Here is an 18,402-nt window from a genome sequence, read left to right as displayed (position 1 = left end):
GACATAGCCGTGCTCAATTATGTGTTGGAGAGTACATAGAGACTGCCAGGCTGAGGGAAGACACAAGAGAATAGAAGAGATGCTCTCAGGGAACGAGAGACCACACGGCCCCAGAGTCAGGGGCAGCATCAGCCACTGTCGGCTGCTCATTTTCCCAGACACAGCCCACAAGCCTCAGCCATGCTGTGCTTTGCAAGACGCTTCTTCACCTTTTCAATAAACCTCCCTGAATTGAAGCTGACGGGGGTTTATTTCTCCTTCATCATCAATGAAATTCTTCACCGCAACAATCTCCAATGAATTTTGGGCACAGCAGGCAGGCCCATCCCTGCTTCTCTTCCACTGTGTCCCCTGTAGGTTGAGAAGGAGGATGTACTGAACTACCACCAAATGTTCCTCTGGCTGTGATATTCCGTTATTCTGGTTTCTTTTTGGCTACTTTGTTTTTGGAAGCATGCATCCTAAGGCATCCAGTTGAACAAACTTTGTCTACTGTGTCCAGGCATTCCTGGTGGGATTTCAGATAAGACACTCTTGGGTTGCTACACCCACAACCACTGAACCAATTCTATGACCATCTGTTTCATGGCCACATGTTTGTTCATTTTATAGGAACATAAAGGGAGGGCACAGACAGCAAACTTCCATGTTATAAATTGCATCATCTTAAAAAGGAAACAAGGCAACACTTTGCAATAAAACCATAAGATGCTTTAAATTTAAGCTTAATGCAATGGAGAATGCCCATAAAATTCCTGTCTAAACAATGTTTAGAAAATTGCTGAACAGGGACATCATCATTTAAAGGGATATGAAGAAACCTTCTCAGCTAAGCATATGGGCTAGGTTAGAGAGAAAGATAGAGGACCCATCTCTGCCCTGGAAAAACCACTGGTAGCATCTTTCAAAAAGCTCTCTGTGTTTGAGTACGCACCTTGATCCACAGGCTCACACGGGATCCCAACTGGCCGCTGCTTCTTGGCATTAACATTGGATTCCCTACTAGTAAATCTTACCAAGATCTGACTTTCTGCAGACATGATATTATTTTGTTTGGCCATCCTTATCTTCAAGGGTAACCAAGAAGGAACAAGGAACTTATTTACCTCCCCAAGGGTAAAGGTTTTACCAACGAGACGCTTTCTTACTATGACATCAGGGCCCCCTATGCCCTGTTCACTTCAGTGCCCTTTGTGCCCTGACAGAAGCTCATGCTAGTCCCAGGATTCCTTATACGATTCACCTCCTTCCTGAATCCCAACTTCATGCTGGTGGTCATGACAGGTGTCCTGTATCCCATGCTCATGTCCCTGAAGTCATCAGCCTGTCTCCAGTTAGAAAAAATTACATGTCTATAGACAGGCCTCTTTGCAAGTAGCAAAAGCTTTCTCACCTTCATACAGTAAGGCTTGGAATGTACAATAGTATAAACACTTTGGGGAAAAATGTCTGGCATCTTCTTACAGAACTAAACAACTACCTACTCTATGACTCAGTAATTCCTAAGCATTTATCCAAGAGAAATTAAAACATATGTCCAGAAAATGATTTATATAAGAATGTTCATAGCACTTTAATTCATAATAGTAAAAACTGGAAACATTCAAGCATCTGTCAATACAACAATGGATCAATAAACTGTGATACATTCATTCCATGGAAAGCCTAAAGGAACAAACTGTTGACACACAAAACAACACAGATGAATCTCAAAAACATTTTCAGTGCAATAGGAGCCATACACAAAAGAGTGTGAGAAAAGAGATAAAAAATCATGGTCTCACGAAATGCAGAGCAGAGAGCCCAGCGGCAAAGACTCACAGGACAGCGGGTCGGTCCCAGGCTGTGGATCCTAATTAAGAAACGCCTGCTGGATTTTGCCCAGCTCCATTTCCAAACTATTGTGGGTCAGTGACTTCTTTATCGCTTCCTTATTCCCTCATTTTGAACTAGAATCACTGTAGTTGTTATTCCATGTCTGTCCTGTCATTTCACATTAGGTGCAGATAAGCTGTTCGTTCAGTTTCACAGGTCGAGGGAGGAAAGGGAATTATGTCAAAGATCTGTACTTAATGGACACCCTCAGAAGGCTCATCCACATCTAGTGTGGATGTTTTAAAGGGGATTTTAAAAAAACACAGCCAGCCCATTCCTGGATTTTAGTTTTACATGACTCTGATCAGAGAACCCGGCCACTTCATTCCAGACTTCTGTGGTTTCAAACCACTGATTTGTGGTAATGTGATCATTGGCAGCAAGAGAAAACTAGTACAGGTGTCTGTCTCTCCTCTTGAATTTCAATTTCAGATACATGGATGCTAACCCCTCTAACAGAAAAAAAATCAACCAACCAATCAATCAATGAAAAAAAATATTGCCCTCACCTTTATGTGGCTGTTCCAGAGCCCTTGCCACCTGAAGAAGACAATGAGGGATATTTCAGGCACATGAGGAGTGCGGCTTTACTGTTATCAATCACATTTCTGAAAGAATAAAAATGGCTGAGGTCAAGCCATGGCTCATGTCTGTAATCGTAGCACTTTGGGAGGCCAAGGCAGGTGGATCACTTGAAGTCAAGAGTTAGAGACCAACCTGGCCAACATGGAGAAAGCTTTTCTCTACTAAAAACACAAAAATTAGCCAGGCATGGTGGCGGGCGCCTATTATCCCAGCTACTCAAGAGGCTGAGGCAGGAGAATCACTTGAACCTAGGAGGTGGAGGTTGCAGTGAGCGGAGATCACGCCATTGCATTCCAGCCCGAGGAATAGAGCAAAAACTCCACCTCAAAAATAAGTAAATTAATTAATAAAGATGGTTCATTACTTAACTCCACATATTATTATGTGAAAATGTATCATCTCGATTTTAATAGCAGATTTTTTTAAATTGCTTTTCTTTTGCTCACCAGACAAGGTCTGGTAGCAAATACCGGTCACCAACACAGATGAACCAATTCAAAGAGAGCCATAAACAGGACTACTGTTATGTTTCCCAAAAAAACCATCCCTAGAATGCAATCTCTTCTCTACTTGTCACAAAATGAACACAATAGTCCACTATATAAAGTCCCAAACACATGAAAATGTAAATACAATGAAGTCTGCTTTCCAAATATTCATTCTATTCAGACCCAGTCATGGGGACCAGGGATTAGGAAATGACTACAAAGAGGTTCAAGGGAATTTGGGGAAGCGACAAAATGTGCTGAAGTAGAAACTCTGCCGATGGCTGCACAATTCCATAAATCAGCTGAAATCATTGAGTCGTACGTTGACAACGGGTGACTTTTATAACAAGTCATTCTTTAAACGAACTTTTGGGTTTCTAGTCCAACATGGAAAGAGCTAGGCAGTCATCACTCGTCCTCACAGCTAGCAAAAGGCTGAAGGAACTGAAAGTCAACCCTTCTAGGGTGGACCAGAGAATTGAAGTCACAGGGAAAACTGCCACCCTAAAAATGAGACAGACAGGCGAACACACACAGGGAGTCAGAGCTCACAGGAAGAGAAGCTACTGGGGACAGCAAGTGGGAGAAGAACTTAAATGGTATTGACAGATCACTAGAAGCTGAGGGTGGCCTGGTTAGCGCATTAAAAACTCCTTGAGAACCAGACTAAGGGGGAATCTCACATATTTCCAAGTTTTACTACAATGATCTCAACCAGGTTCTCAAGATGAAGTTCTGAAAACCCCCCTGAGGTTTGGCACTACCAACTTCAGGATTTACATTAAGCTACAGTAACCTAAATAGTGTGAGCTGGTGAAAAGAGAAAACACACACACAAATAGATCCATGGAAAAGAATACAGAGCCCAGAAACAGGCCTACCTACAGTCCATTGATCTTCCATGAAGGTTTAGAGACAACTTAAAGCAGGGAACTTACCCTTTCCAACTAGTGGTGCTACAACAGCTGGATAACCACATGCAAAAAATATATAAATAAATCCCGGTATGCATGTTATACCCTTTATAAAATAAATCTCACATGTAAATGTAAGGTGCAAAACCATAAGGATCCTAGGAGGTAACATCGGAGAAAGTCTCGGGGATCTTGGGTTCGATGATGGCTTCTTAGATACAAAACCAAAACCACAATCTACTAATGAAAAAAAATTAAGTGGAGCCTCGTTCAAATTAAAAACTTCTGCTCTGTGAAAGACACTGTTAAGAGAATGGAAAAAGCGAGTCACAGACTGGCAGAAAATATTTACAAAATAATCTGATGGAAAAACTGCTGTCCAAAATATATGAAGAATTCTGAGAACTAAACAACACAAAGGAAAAAAAAAAAAGAAAAAAAAAGAAAAAAAGAAAAAAAGTAGGTGAAAGATCTGTACACCTCATTAATAAGATATACAGATGGCAAATAAGTATATGAAAAAGATGCTCAAAATCATTTGGCGTTAGGGAATTGCACACTAAAACAACAATGAGATATCAGTGGAAACCTATTAGAATGGCTAAAATGCAAAAAGGTGAACACACCAAATGCTCTCAAAGATGAGGAGCAACCAGAACTCTCCATAGCTAGTAGAAATGAAAAGGGTACAGTCACTCTGGAAAACTTAAGTTCACTCAGAATCCTGCACATAAGTAGTTACAGCAATTTTATTCATAATTGCCAAAAGTTGGAAGTACGCAAGACGTCTTTCACCAAGTGAATGGATAAGCAAACTGTGTTGTAGCCCCACAACGAATTCTGATTCAGTGATTCTAAAAAGCAAGCTATCAAGTCATAAAAAGACATGCAGGAACTTAAAATACATAATGCTAGAAAGAAGTTAGTCTGGAAACCTACAGACTGTACGATTCCAACTCTAGGACATTCTTGGAAAGTCAAAAAGAGAGAAGTAGTAAAATGATGAGTGGTTGTCAGGACTGGAAGAGAGGAGGACGCACGAAATGGTGAAGCACAGGGAATTTTCAGCAGTGAAACTATTTTGCATGACGCTGTATTGGGGATTTAGGACACTATGTAATTGCCAAAATCCATAATCCGTGAAACTCAAAGAATGAACTCTAATGTAAACTATAGACTTTAGTTGATAACGATGTGTCAATAGTGGTTCATCAATTGTAACGAATGAACCACACTAATACAACATACTTATAGGGGAAATTGTGTGCTGGAGGACAGGGGAGCCTAGGAGAACTCTCTGTACTATCCACTCAATTTTTCTGTGAACCTATAACTATTCTAAAAACTAATATCTATTGGCCAGGTGCAGTGGCTCAAGCCTGTAATTCCAGCACTTTGGGAGGCCGAGGTGGGCGGATCACGAGGTCAGGAGATCGAGACCATCCTGGCTAACACGGTGAAACTCCATCTCTACTAAAAAATACAAAAAAACGAGCCAGGTGAGGTGGCGGACGCCTATAGTCCCAGCTACTTGGGACGCTGAGGCAGGAGAATGGCGAAAACCCGTAAGGCAGAGCTTGCAGTGAGCCGAGATCCGGCTACCGCACTTCAGCCTGGGCGACAGAGCAAGATTCCGTCTCAAAAATAATAATAATAATAATAATAAAAATAATAATAATAATAATGTCTATTAATTTCTTTTAATTAGGTTGCAGCAGCCCCATATTAAGGTTTTGGTGGCATCCCGTTATTGTGTGGTTAGTACTTGGCATTGAAGTGCACCAACCTGGAGTCAGAGCAGTTGGAGATTTCCAGGCCTGTGCCATTTACCTCGAATCCTGGGGTGCCCCGGAAAACAGCAGGTCAGTTAGGGAGAAGCAGCCTCAGCAATCTAGATAGTGCAGGTTTGCGGTAAGGACAGGTACAAACCATCTAGGTGGGCAGACCTTGGTGAAGACTAGAAACCACTGAGACTCAGCAGTTGCCCCAGTGGAACCCACAAATCCTAGGAGGCGCTGGGAGGAGCTAAGGGCTACTGGATGAGCTCCCTGCCTGCAACACAGAAGCAGCTCCAGAGATTCTGGTAAATAATGTGGGTTTCAATACAGTGTGATCGACTCAAAAAAGTAGAGAGAACGAAAAGGAAAGAAAAAGAGAGAACATGAGAGAGAAAGAAAAAGAAAAGAAATGAAGAAAGGAAAGAAGTGAGGGAGGGAAGGAGGAAGGAAGGGACGAAGGGAGGGAGCGCGGGAGGGAAAGAATAAAGAGAGAGAAAGTTGGAAGGAAGTAGGGAAGGAAGTTAGGAAGGAAGGAAGGAAGGAAGGAAGGAAGGAAGGAAGGAAGGAAGGAAGGAAGGAAGGAAGGGAGGGAGGGAGGGAGGGAGGGAAGGGAGGGAGGGAGGGAGGGAGGGAGGAAGAAAGGGAGAGAGGAAAGGAACAAATTTACATGAAGATGAGAACATTGGGGAACTTACACCACCAATATTTTCCATTAACAGGAATACGCTAACTAGTGATTAGAGAAAGACGCACTACTGTAAAACCATATACTGTTTCCATGGGGTACAACCCCTTCCTCCTCCTCTGAAACACATTCTGTCTCTCGCCCACTGTTGCCAGAGACTCCAGAATCTACCTGGCTGCATTTGGGGGCCTCAGTCCCTGGGTCTGATGTCATCCATTTGCCTTTCTCACTGGACTTCTCTCCTTGCACTGGCTCCCACTCCCCCAGGATCTGGTGGGCGACCACGTGAGAAGGACACAAACAGGCCATGCCCCTTTGTTTCTCCCATTCTCAATGCCTGCAGTGGTGGGTTCTGTGGGGTAGTGACCTGAGATTTATTCATTATGGGGCCTCTAGCCCAGAGCAGGGCCTGCTACCTAATAGTCACCCCATGAAAGCTCAGGGAAAGAAGGCATCCACCACAAGGTCCTGGGGAACCAAGAATTCCACTGTGGCCCATAAATTCTAAGTCCTACAGGATTCTGGAATGGGAGATGGGACAGGCCTTCAAAAGTGGCCACTCTTTTAACCCATTATACTGTCAACTGAGCCATGTTTCCCCAACCTGGACACATCTAGAGGGCACCGCCTAAAACCAGGCACATCTCCCCATCCAGGAGAGAGTAGGGGCCTGAGCCTGGGGGATGCAGGGGGACAGGGAGGGGATGAGCCAAGAAAGCTGAAGAGGAGAAAGCAGGTGAAAGGGGACAGCAGGCTGGAAACAGAGACAAAAGGGGGCAGACAATGGGGGGTGAGAGGGGAAGAGTGAGGAGAGGGATGCAGATCTAGCTACTGAGGAAAAGTCCTGGAGAGAACACTGTCCTCTCCTGAAGTAAAATCACTTCCACCTGACCACGGCACTGCAGGTCGTGGGCAGCACACGCTGTGAATATTTGTTCATTCATTTAATAAATATTTACGTAGTATCTGTTTCATGCCAGGCAAGGCCCTGCGATGTTTAGGGACCTTGGCATCTTCCCTTCACATCTGAGTCATAATAGAAAGAGGACTCTCTGACCCCATTGAGCCGGCAATGTCTCGAGATTTTCACCTGTTAGGTCTGGCAGCTCTTCATGTCGGCCCACACCCTGTGAGGCTGCTCTTGGTGCACCGAATGGGGAAGTTTCTGCATCAGTGCCTTGCAGAGTCCACCGGAAGCCCTGGACAGTGGGAGTCGGTGGCACCCCAGCGTGGAGGCCGAGAGCACACAGCATTGAAGCTCCAGACACCCTCAGGAGGACAGGAAGGGACAATCGGCTGGTGAGAGCCTGGGTCACCAGGAACCTTCGCCTGGGTCGAAACAGGATTTGCCTTCAGATTGCCTGTGAGATAAAAGAGAGAAATCAAGGTTAACATTGAGATTTGGGGCTTCGGCAACTTGAAGGATGGAGCTGCCATTTACGGAGACAGGGAAGACCCAGAGAAGAGCAGCTTGAAAGGTGGTGGGGAACTAGAGTTGGTTGGGTTTCTGTCATATGTAATCAACAGTCCTGACCAGACTGGGCAACATAGTAAGACCCCATCTCTGAAAACGAAAACTGAAAAATTACACGAGCATGGTGGTGCACACTTGCAGTCTCAGCTACTCGGAGGGTGAGGCAGGAAGATTCCTTGAGCCTTCACTTAGAGGTTAGTGAGCTATGATGGCACCACTGCACTCCAGCCTGGGGGGAAAAAAATAAAGAGTCCTGACTAAATACTTGAGTAGCCAGGGAAGTTTTCACAAAGTAAGTAATATTTGAGGCACATCTTAGTGAACGAGAATTCGATTATTTCTGTTAGGGAATTAAAAGAGTGTGGGTGTAGTTAGTTAATGCTTACTGAACTATCTTTGGAATCTCATCTACTGATCTGTACACATATATTCTATATGCTGCCTCACTGAGCTTTCGCTAGGTTACGCTACAGTAACAAAAGCCCCAAAATCTTAGCGGCTCCACATACAAAAGTTTATTTTTCATTGACATTTCCTTTTATGGCAGGTTGACTGTGACTCTGCTCTATATAAGCTATTTTATTTGTTAGATGGTGAAAACTGTGATACTTGGAGATTGCTGAATATGGTATTAGTATGTTCATTCATTTATTCATTTAACAAATATTGATTCAATATCTCTTTCATGCCAGGCAAGGTCAAGTATTGAGAATACAGTGGTGAATAAAAGAGACAAAATCTCTAATTTCCAGGAGCTAATATTGAAAATAAGATTAAACACAATCATCATAATAACAACAATGAATATTCATAAATAACAGCTGTAAGACATTTTAGTAAATCTTTTAAATTAGAAAAATATAAAAATTATTAAAACTAAAAAGGCCAGGTGTGATGGCTCATGCCTGTAATCCCAACACTTTGAGATGCCAAGGTGGGAGGACCATTTGACCCCAGGAATAGGAAACCAGTCTGGGCGCTACAGGAAAACCCTGTCTACAAAGAAATAGAAAATTAGCCGGGCATAGTGGTGCATTCCTGTAGACCCAGCCACTAAGGAGGCTGAGATGGAAGGACTGCCTGAGCCTGAGAGGTCAAGGCTGTAGACAGCCAGGATCATACCACTGCACTCCAGCCCGGGTGACAGAGCGAGACACGGTCTCAAAAAAAAAAAAAACATATATATATATGTATGTATATATAGTCGATGTGTCCTTAAACTATTACGTAGAATACGATTATTTACATCACATCACGTGAGCCCTTTCAATGGCTGAACACTTATTTCAGTGCGATCCATACAGCGTTCTGGGAACTAAGTACACCTAAGAACAATTCAGTATGAAAGAGTTACTGCCTTGACAGGAAGATGCAAAAATTTTTAAAGAGAGTGAAAATTGTAGCTCTGTGAGACTCAAATAACATCTCATTCAAGTCACAATGAACATCTAGCAATCATTCTGAACACCACATAATTCACTTAACACATTTTGCCTGAACGCCCAACACATCTGAATGACCAACACCTGTATGTAGCCAAGAAACTGACAATCATTTTTAAATTATCACCTATGACTCCATCGGCTCTACGCACTTACTTTTTAAATGTTATTCATGTATTTATTATTTTTATTTTTTGTAGAGACGGGATCTCACTATGTTACCCAGGTTGGTCCAGAAACAGAAACAGACCCACACTAATTTCAGAAATCAGATGACAATACAGTCATTCGATTTATGAAAAAAAGTGCCACACGGTGCAGGAGGAAAAGGATGGTCTTTTCAATAAATGCTGCTGGATCAAGCAGACACACCCATGTTGTAAATAGTGAATCATAGCCAAGTGGGGTGGCTCACGCCTGTAATCCCAGCACTCTGGGAGGCTGAAGGCGGGCAGATTACTTGAGCCCAAGAGTTCGAGATCAACCTGGGAAACATGCTGAATCTCCATCTCTACAAATACGAAAATCAGCCAGGCATGGTGGCGCACGCCTACACTCACAGCTACTCAGGTGGCTGAGGTGGGAGGATCACTTGAGCCAGGAGGTGGAGGTTGCAGTGAACTGAGATCCTGCCACCGCACTCTAGCCTGGGCAATAGAGTGAGGTCCTATCTGGGGGAAAAAAAAAAAATGCAAAAACTAAAATAAAATTGCTGTAAGGTTAACACAGAAAAATGTGTTCATACTCTTAGGTTAGGCATTGATTCCTTAACCAGGACACAGAAACCAGTAACCATAAAGGAAAAGATTGATAAAGTATAATTTCATTAAAATTAAGACGCTCAGGCCGGGTACAGTGGCTCATGCCTATAATCCCAACACTTTGGGAGGCCGAGGCAGGTGTATCGCTTGAACCTAGGAATTCCAGACCAGCCTAGGCAATGTGGCAAAACCCTATCTCTACTAAAAATACAGAAAAGAGCTGAGTGTGGAGGTGCTCCCCTGTACATCCCAGCTACTTGGGGGCTGAGGCAGGAGCATCACCTAAGCCTTGGGAGGTCAAGGTTGCAGTGAACTGTGATTGTGCCACTGTACTCCAGCCTGGGCAACAGAGTGAGAGCCTGTCTCAAAAACAAACAAACAAACAAAAAGTTAGAGTATCTCCATCATGAAAAAACACCATTAAAAGAGTAAAAAGGCAAGCTACAGATTGAAAAAAGGGAAATGCAATACATATATATCCTAGAAAGGATGCATATCCAGAATAAAGTATTACAAATCAACAGAAAAACAAGCTTATCAATGAAAACGGGATAAAAAGATTTAACAGGCCCTTCACAAAACAGGACATATAAATGGCAATAAAAGACACTCAATCTCAATGAAACCACACTGATACATTACTGCACCCCTACTAGAACAGCAAAATAATTTTTAACTGACAGGCATCAGCAAGGACGTGGGGAAACCAGAATATCCCTGTTAAATGGTACAACCATTTTGGGAAAATGTTCAACAATATGTAATACTAAAGTTTATCACTCATATACCTCTAAAACCAACAATGCCACTCCTACAAATATACCCCAGTCTAGTAATGTTCTATTTCTTGATCTGCGGTGGTTTACTTGATAAAAATTCATTACCTTTTGGTTTTTTGTTTTGTTTTTGTTTTTGAGACAGGATCTCACTCTGCCATGCAGGTCGGGGTGCAATGCCATGATCATGGCTCACTGCAATCTCAGCCTTCCGGGCTCTGGTGATCCTCCCACCTCAGCCTACTGGGTTGGGATCCCACCACACACAGCTAACTTTTGTATTTTTAGTAGAGATAGGGTTTTTCCACATTGCCCAGGCTGGTTTGGGAATCCTGGGCTCAAGTGATCTACCCATCTTGGTGTCCCAAAGTGCTGGGATTACAGGTGTGCTCTACTGCGCCTGGACCACCTGCACATTTAAAATTGTGAACTTCTTCTGTATACTTCAGTACCTTTTCAAAGATTTCTTTGACACAAAGTTCTCAGAAATCTTAAAGCTAGCATTTCAGAATAGAAAAAAACAGCTCCTGGTTCACTGCTGAAATTTTACTAATAAAATTTAAAAACAAAAAGAAAGCTACTAACGCATATCAGCCCCGAACAAAGATTAAACACTACCAGCAGATCTTTCTTTAATTTTGTGACGCACTGGGATTCATTCTTTCGGCAAAGAAAGGATGAACACTGTAACCAAAAGAAAAGAAAAGACTTCTTTTCGAAAGTGGCTCTAGCAGCAAAAGACAAGAGGAAAGCAAGGAAACCATGCCAAGCGTCTTGGTTAACTCTTCGGTGAAAGGACGCCAAATGACAGACAGACAGACAGACACAGGGAAATCACAGCAACTCTTTGCAGTGCAAACACCAACCCCACAATCCATCCTTCCGGAAATCCTGCGGTTAATTTGAGGCTTGCCCCGCTAGTCATGAGGTGATTCGGTGATAGCCACGAACGCTCCTCATGTGCATCCTGGACCTGGCACACCTGGCTTGCCCATCGCCAGCCTGGAGACACTGCCAGGAGCAGAATCCCGGAGGCCAATAAAGACTCCAACTTTGCAAAGCAGAGGGAACCGATTTCTGGACTCCAAGGTGGGGTCCGGGGTCAGTGTCCTCTACATGACATAGGACGACGTGCCCCCGAAGCTGCTCCGTCCCTCCACCGCCTGCGATGCCACAGAACACCCGCCAGCGACTTTCTTCCCCAGCGCGCACCAGAGGTGGGCTGCGGGCGGCAACAGCAGGGGAAGAATCGAGCTCAGGGAACTCAGGCCCCGGCCGTGCACCCCCCACACCCACCACCCCTCGCCCAACAAAACTTGCCAGGCCGCGCCTCAACCCAGCTGTGCGCCCGCGGGTCCCGGATTCACCGCCCGCCCAGCCGGGGCGTCCTCACCTCGGAAACGCTGGGTGGACTTCGCCATAACTTCCCATCCAGAGGGCAGCCGGCAGCCGCGCCGCCCCGCTTCGGCCCAGCTCCTGGCGCAGCAGGTCGCCCGTCCCGCGTTCCAAAAGCGCCATGCTCACTCAGAAGCTTAGGCAGCCTCGCGACCCTCACCTACCCCTCCCAGTACCGCCGCGGCCTCAACCGCCACCCAGCCCCTCGCCGCCGCGCCCGCGCCCCACTGGCTCCTCAGGATCAGGCTTGGCCGCGTCAGGAGAACCCAAGGCGCAGGCGCGGAGGAGCCTTAAAGGGACCCGGCCGCCTCTACTGCATAAAGGTTCGAGCAGGTTAGGGGCTGCTTGGTCCGAGAGAAGGAGTAACCGAGGGAATGGTCCGAGTGCCGCGGGGACAGGGTAATCCCTCTCTCCCCTCGCCTCTCTGTCAAAGCACCAGCCCACGACTCTGCAAGTCGCTGATTTCCCCAGCCGCTATGGAAAACAGTCAAGATGACAGCATCATCACTCATGAGACTGTTGTGACCACACAGGCAGAGCACTTGGCAGGGGACCTGGCGTGCAGAGCGTCTTCAACACATTATACTCACTGCACGTGTGAGTCTCTGGGAGGGGCACGTGGCTCTGCCATCCCGCGGCTTGCAGCTGGTTAAGGAGGCGGTGCTTCCAGGGAGAGGCCATCTGAAGACCGAACCTTGCAATGCGCCCCATTAGTGCCACAGGATGGCAAGGGAGATTGAGCATGGGCTGGGGGTTGGAGGGCTCTGGAGGGAGCTTGAAGCACGGACAGGACTTGGGGTGGTGTTATCCGGGGGAGGGGGCCAGAGAAGTCCAGCGGTGGAGACAGTATGTGTGGGGCATCCACGCAGTGGCTGGAGCATCCAGCGGCAGGACGGGGGACATTCCACCCTCTCTCCCTTCCCTCCTTCCTGCTCCACAAGGCCATGTTGTCCTCAGAGCTGAGGGAGAGCAAGTCCTGAGAGTCGGGGAGACCTAGGGAGGGCACAAACCCTGGCCTGACTGTGGCTACCCTGGACTTGATCATCTGTGCTGGGCAACAACCAAAAGAGCATAAGCAGAGTGGGGCATGAACGCTTCGCTCTGCGGATTACCCGGCTTTCCCCTACTCCTAGGGCCTCAGGCCAGGCTGCGACGGGGAATGTGAGAGAAAAAGGAGCAAACTGCTTTCTGAGGCCAAGCACTGAATTCTCAGAGCCCAGGACAGGGTCTCTAACCAGGCATGACAGGGCCTCCCTGCAGTCTGTCAGCGTCTGGGGTGTCAGGGCTACCAGGAAAAAGCCCAGCAGAGGCAGCTGCAGGAGCAAGGGGCAGGGGAACACGGAGACTGCTGGGGGTTTCTGAGCCTGCCCATGGCTGCCTGCTGGCCTCCTTGCCTGCAACAAGGCTGTGGGTGAGCAGAAAAGTGAGATTGACTGCCACTGGGTAGCTGCCCACCACGGGTCCGGCCCAAAGCCTCTCACACCCTAGGCAGCATTGGTGCAGCATCCTCAGCCTCGTCACTATTGATATCTTGGGTGGGACAAATCTCTTTCATGTCAGGTGGCGGGGGTGGGCCACCCGTGCATGGTAGAATGTTTAACAACATCTCTCACCTCTAACCCCGAAGCCTACCCCTTGTAACAACCAAAATGTCTCCAAGTATTGCCAGATGTCCCCTGGGGTGATGGGGCACAATATGCTGCTTAGGGTGTGAGAGGCTTTGGGCCGGACCTGTGGTGGGCAGCTGACCAGTGGCAGTCAATCTCACTTTTCTGCTCACCTGCAGCCTTGTTGCAGACAAGGAGGCCGGCGCGCAGCCATGGCCAGGCTCAGGAGCCCCCAGCAGACATTCTCCGTGTTCCACTGCTCCTTGCCCCCGCAGCTGCCTCTGCTGGGCTTTCTCCTGGTAGCCCTGACACCCCAGATGCTGACAGTGCTTAAGAGCCACTGGATTCAGGAAAGGAGAGGTAAAGTCTTCTTTTCAAAGTAGAAAATAATTCATGGTCTTTCATTCATTCCACAAATATTAGGCAATTGTGTTTTGCTAGGCACTGAGGACATAGTGTTCACAGTCTGGTGTTCATCTACAGCAGACCAGGCACCCAAATGTACCTAGATGTTTATTTCCTTTCATTCTTGCTCCAAATCTATTCATTATCCTCCTAAATGGGAAATGTGACCCTTAGGAAGCAGCATGCGTCTCCTCCTGGAAGTCTTCCCAACCCCAGGATGGGGCCAAATGCCTCTCTGTGTAGCCCAGAAGCTGTGTCTAGCTCCACTCTCTTTGCGAGACCCTGAATCTTCATTCTAATTCCCCCCCCCCAAAATGTGTCTTCCTGCAGAGCACCGAAACCTATTCTAACTCTCCCCACTCTCTCCTTAACTTTGCTGCCTGGATAAGCCTTTAGCCTCATGTGGAAATGTAACTTCTAAGAACTCAGCTGCATAGGCTCGGGGCTGCAGGGTGGGGAAAATAAGAGCCATCTCTGTATTAGCTTCCCTCACAGCTGTGACTCCTGTCCAAACTAGACGTTGGCCTCCACTGTCCTTCTGCAGGGAAGCCACAGCTGGAATACAAAGAGGAATGAAAGAGGAAATCCCCAGGCCCTGCACTTCCAAGGGCCCACATCGAGATCTGGCAGCAAGTTCAGAGTGATTTTTAGTATGCAATTTTTTTTTTTAACCTATGTAGACCTTAGAAGCTAAACCCACCCACATCTTGCCACAAGGCTCTTCAGATCTCAGGCACTCAGCAAGGTGCCCAGCACATCATAGGTGCTCTGCAAAGGTTCATGGAATGAAATGAGCTGAAGCTGATACTATCGCTTTGTTACTTCTATGATCATTCTAATTTCATAGAGAAAGCGCAGTGCACCATGATCCACACTGAATGGCTCCCTGCCTAAGGGAAGCTATTGTTTGCAAAATGTCCTCAGCCAGGAAGCACAGCTCAGGTGGTAGCAGCTTCCCAAACTGCAAGTGCAGCACAGAAGGCTGACAAAAACGCTCCTGGCATGGCCGGCTTGCAACCCCAGCCCCTAAGGACAAGGACCCGATCACACAAACTCTGACGAGGTCAAGTGTCTCTCCGAGCCCCCACCGGGCAGCAGCGCCTGCAAAGCAACCCCTGTCACCCTCCAGAGGAGGCTCATGGGAGCCCATCAGCCCTGTCGGGACCTTGGGACCCTCCACTCAAACACCTGTTCTAAGAGCTTCCCCCAAGACGGGATGAGAGAGGGTACTACATGCAAGGCCAACATGCCAATGAAGTACCCTGTGCTGTTCATTAAAACCTGAAAATGGAGGTTGGGAATTTAACAATCCAAGTGCAAAGAAGAGAGGTTTTGGGGACATTTTTAATACATCTATAATCTTTCATTAACAGCTAGAAATTTAGATTGCTGTACATAAGCGATAGACAATGAAACAGAAAAGGTATTTCTGCAAGCCTCTCAGCTGTCAGCTCTGTGAGCAGCTGGGAGGGTCACTCTGTAGTCATATGTCACACCTCCCTGGAGAAGGCCTGTTGAGCCAGGGGCACCTTAGGAGGCCAGGGTGCAGCACCAGAAGCACGGGCCTTGGCTCACCAGGGCTAGAGCAGCAGCCAGCCCCAAACAGGCAGGAGGGTTTACAAAAGGACAAGAAATTGATGGAATCGCCCAAGTCTGCAAAGCCCTGCTCCTCCCTCCAGCTTCCCCATCCCCACTCCTGGATGGGCAAGGGCGGGGGGCAGGGACTAGAGGGGCTAATGGAGCAGGTAATGGAGTGACCTTCTGGGGTGAACACCACTATTATGTCCCCTCCTACAGACAAGGGAACAAGGTCAGCAGGGCTGAGTCACTTGCTCCTGAGACCCAGTCCCCTGGGTCGCTGGTGGTTCTGCTCATCTTGGATATAGCCATTTATAGTGTTTGCTCCAGACTATCTTTCCAAGAATGTTTGAATAGTGAACAACTTGGAAGATAGAGGCTGTCTCCCTCCAGGCCAGAGGCAGGCTTGTTTGGACTCCAGTGTAATAAAGATAATGTCCCCCTCAAGGGCAACGGCCAGGCAGGTGTGCTTGTAGTCCACTCGGCAAGACAGGGTTCCTCAGATGGGGTCCTTGGCTGGGACACAGACCCCCTACATATGCAGCATCCACCTGGGCCTCTCAGTATCACAGCCATGGGGTTTAGAGGCAGAGGGGACCCATGAGGACCATGAAGCTTGGGCTGCCTGCTGGGTGGCAAGTAACAACAACAGCTGTCTCTGCTCCGGGAATTTCATGTCTTCTGCCAGCATCCAGGGAAGGGTAGCAGGCTCACCTCTTAGCTTCAAAATATGGTGAAATCACAGACAGTCCATAATTATTGGTGCTTGCCCAAGCCCACACAGTCACAGTGGCAGGCTAGGATTCGATCTCAACAGACTCCAGCACCACATGTTTCCCGGGCTGTGATCTGGGGACCATGCATCAGAGAGAACTACTGGGCTCCTCCACTGACCCACAGAATCACATCTCCAGAGAGAGATATGAGGTCTACGCTCCCTCAAGTCCCCATATCAGCCCACAAGCATCCCCAAGTCTGAAAGGCTCGCCCTCCACGGCGACGCCCCATTCTCTAGTGCGCACAAGTCACGGACATCTGGGCTTGTAGAGCTCCTGGTCAGCCTGGGGGGTTGGTGAATTATGGAGGACAGACAAAGAGAGCCAAGAAAAGACGGCAGGTCAGCACAGGCCCACACTGCTTGAAGTGTGGCATTCCCTGGGCCCAGACTCTAGAACTGCTACGTGAGGCCCTGGGCCACCCAATCCTGGGCCCCTCCTGGTAGCAGGGACAGTGGGGACTTGTCTGTTTTGTTTGCTGCTAGGCCACCCCTCCCCTCTCCCAGTGCCTAGAATAGCACCTGGCACATAGGAGGGACTCAAAAGTTACTGAAGAAAGGGACAGGAGGAGAAGGGAAAGATGGAGGCAGGGAGAGAGGGGGCAAGGAGAAGAAAGGGGGTCAAGACAAGGTGCCCTTGAGGGCTGAAACTGGGATGCTGCATCCAGGTCCCAGAGTCCAGAAAGCTCAGCAAGTGCAGCCTGCCAGCCGGAGACTCACTCAGAAGCCCCATTGCCACATCAGGCCTGTACCATGCACCTACCCAGCAAAAACATGCTGAATGAATGAGTGAGTGAGTGAGTGACACCTCGCAGTGACATCCCGTACCTGGACTTGCAGGTGCGGGTACCAGATGGTGCAGAGGCTGTAGGCGGCTGCTGTCCCCAAGGCTGTGGTTGTCACTGTGCAGAAAGGACACGCATATAAAAAGTGTGTAGCTCTTAACTGCACCCAATGAGTGAGGAAACAGGCTCAGGACCCCAAGGAATCTCACCCTAGAGCAAACTGCTGGAAAGTGGGGGAGGCAGGAAGCTGCCAGGAGCTCTCCAGACTCCAAATCCAGTGCTCTTTTCCCTGAGGCTGATGGCAAGGGCACAACCCACCCCAGAGTGCCCCTCAAAGAGCCAGGGCCCCAGATGCCTCCAATCTATGACATCTCAGTGGCCCACCCCAACCAGAAGAGGGTCCGGACGGTTGGCCTGCCTGCTGCCGAACAAATGGGGTCGCCAGCAGCCACCTCGAGGTGCACCATTAAGCTGCAGAGGCTGCAGCTCAGGCCGAATGTCACTTTATGAAGCTTTCCCGCTGGCATTAAAGGTTTGCCATGTCCAATCTCACTCATGCCACCGGCACCCTGCTCAGCATGCGTGCTGAATCATTAAAGGGAGAACAATGTTTCTGAGAAGAACCGCTGTGGCCTTCTCCAGGAAAACAGCCTCTCGGAAGCCAGGGCCAGGGGCAAAGCCTCTGACAGAGAGGCCAATGGGACCCAAAGGTCCAGGTCCCCGCCTCTCCTTGCCCAGTGGCCTTTTCTAAGCAGCCTGGGGCTGGCTGTCGGTGTTGAAGCCAACTAGCTCTGTGTCTTCCCGGCTGGCATCTGCTCTGCTGAAAATATAGCTGTTTGTCTAGGGATTGTGTTTTCCTTGGAAAGTTTTTTTGATAAGTTTGCTTTGGGGTTTTGGAAAGAGAAAGACTGGGTTTTTGTTTGGATTCAGGGGATACCCATGCAGGTTTTTTACATGAGTATATTGCATGATGCTGAGGTTTGGCCTTCTAACGATCCCACCACCCAGGTGGTGAACATAGAACCTGATAGGTAGTTTTTCAGCCCTTGCCCCCTTCCCTCCCCTGTCTAACCCCCCAG

General features: G+C 47.6%; 1 protein-coding gene across 1 annotated transcript in view; it reads right to left on the bottom strand.

Annotated features, from left to right (window-relative positions):
• Positions 1–12,404, bottom strand: part of LOC105470749 (NBPF family member NBPF3-like) — a 55,783-nt gene extending 43,379 nt beyond the window's left edge. The window contains exons 1-2 of the mRNA XM_071099752.1: positions 12,172–12,404; positions 7,416–7,686 (exon numbers count right to left, since the gene is read on the bottom strand). Coding sequence (XP_070955853.1) covers positions 7,416–7,578 — 163 coding nt within the window. The 5' untranslated portion in view covers positions 7,579–7,686; positions 12,172–12,404. The remainder of the gene's footprint in view (positions 1–7,415; positions 7,687–12,171) is intronic.
• Between the last annotated feature and the right edge of the window lie 5,998 nt (positions 12,405–18,402).

The sequence above is a fragment of the Macaca nemestrina genome, chromosome 1 (genome assembly GCF_043159975.1).
Source record: "Macaca nemestrina isolate mMacNem1 chromosome 1, mMacNem.hap1, whole genome shotgun sequence".
Classification (NCBI taxonomy): domain Eukaryota; kingdom Metazoa; phylum Chordata; class Mammalia; order Primates; family Cercopithecidae; genus Macaca; species Macaca nemestrina.
Note: the sequence above shows the minus strand (reverse complement) of the source record. Positions and strands in the feature narration are given on the sequence as shown.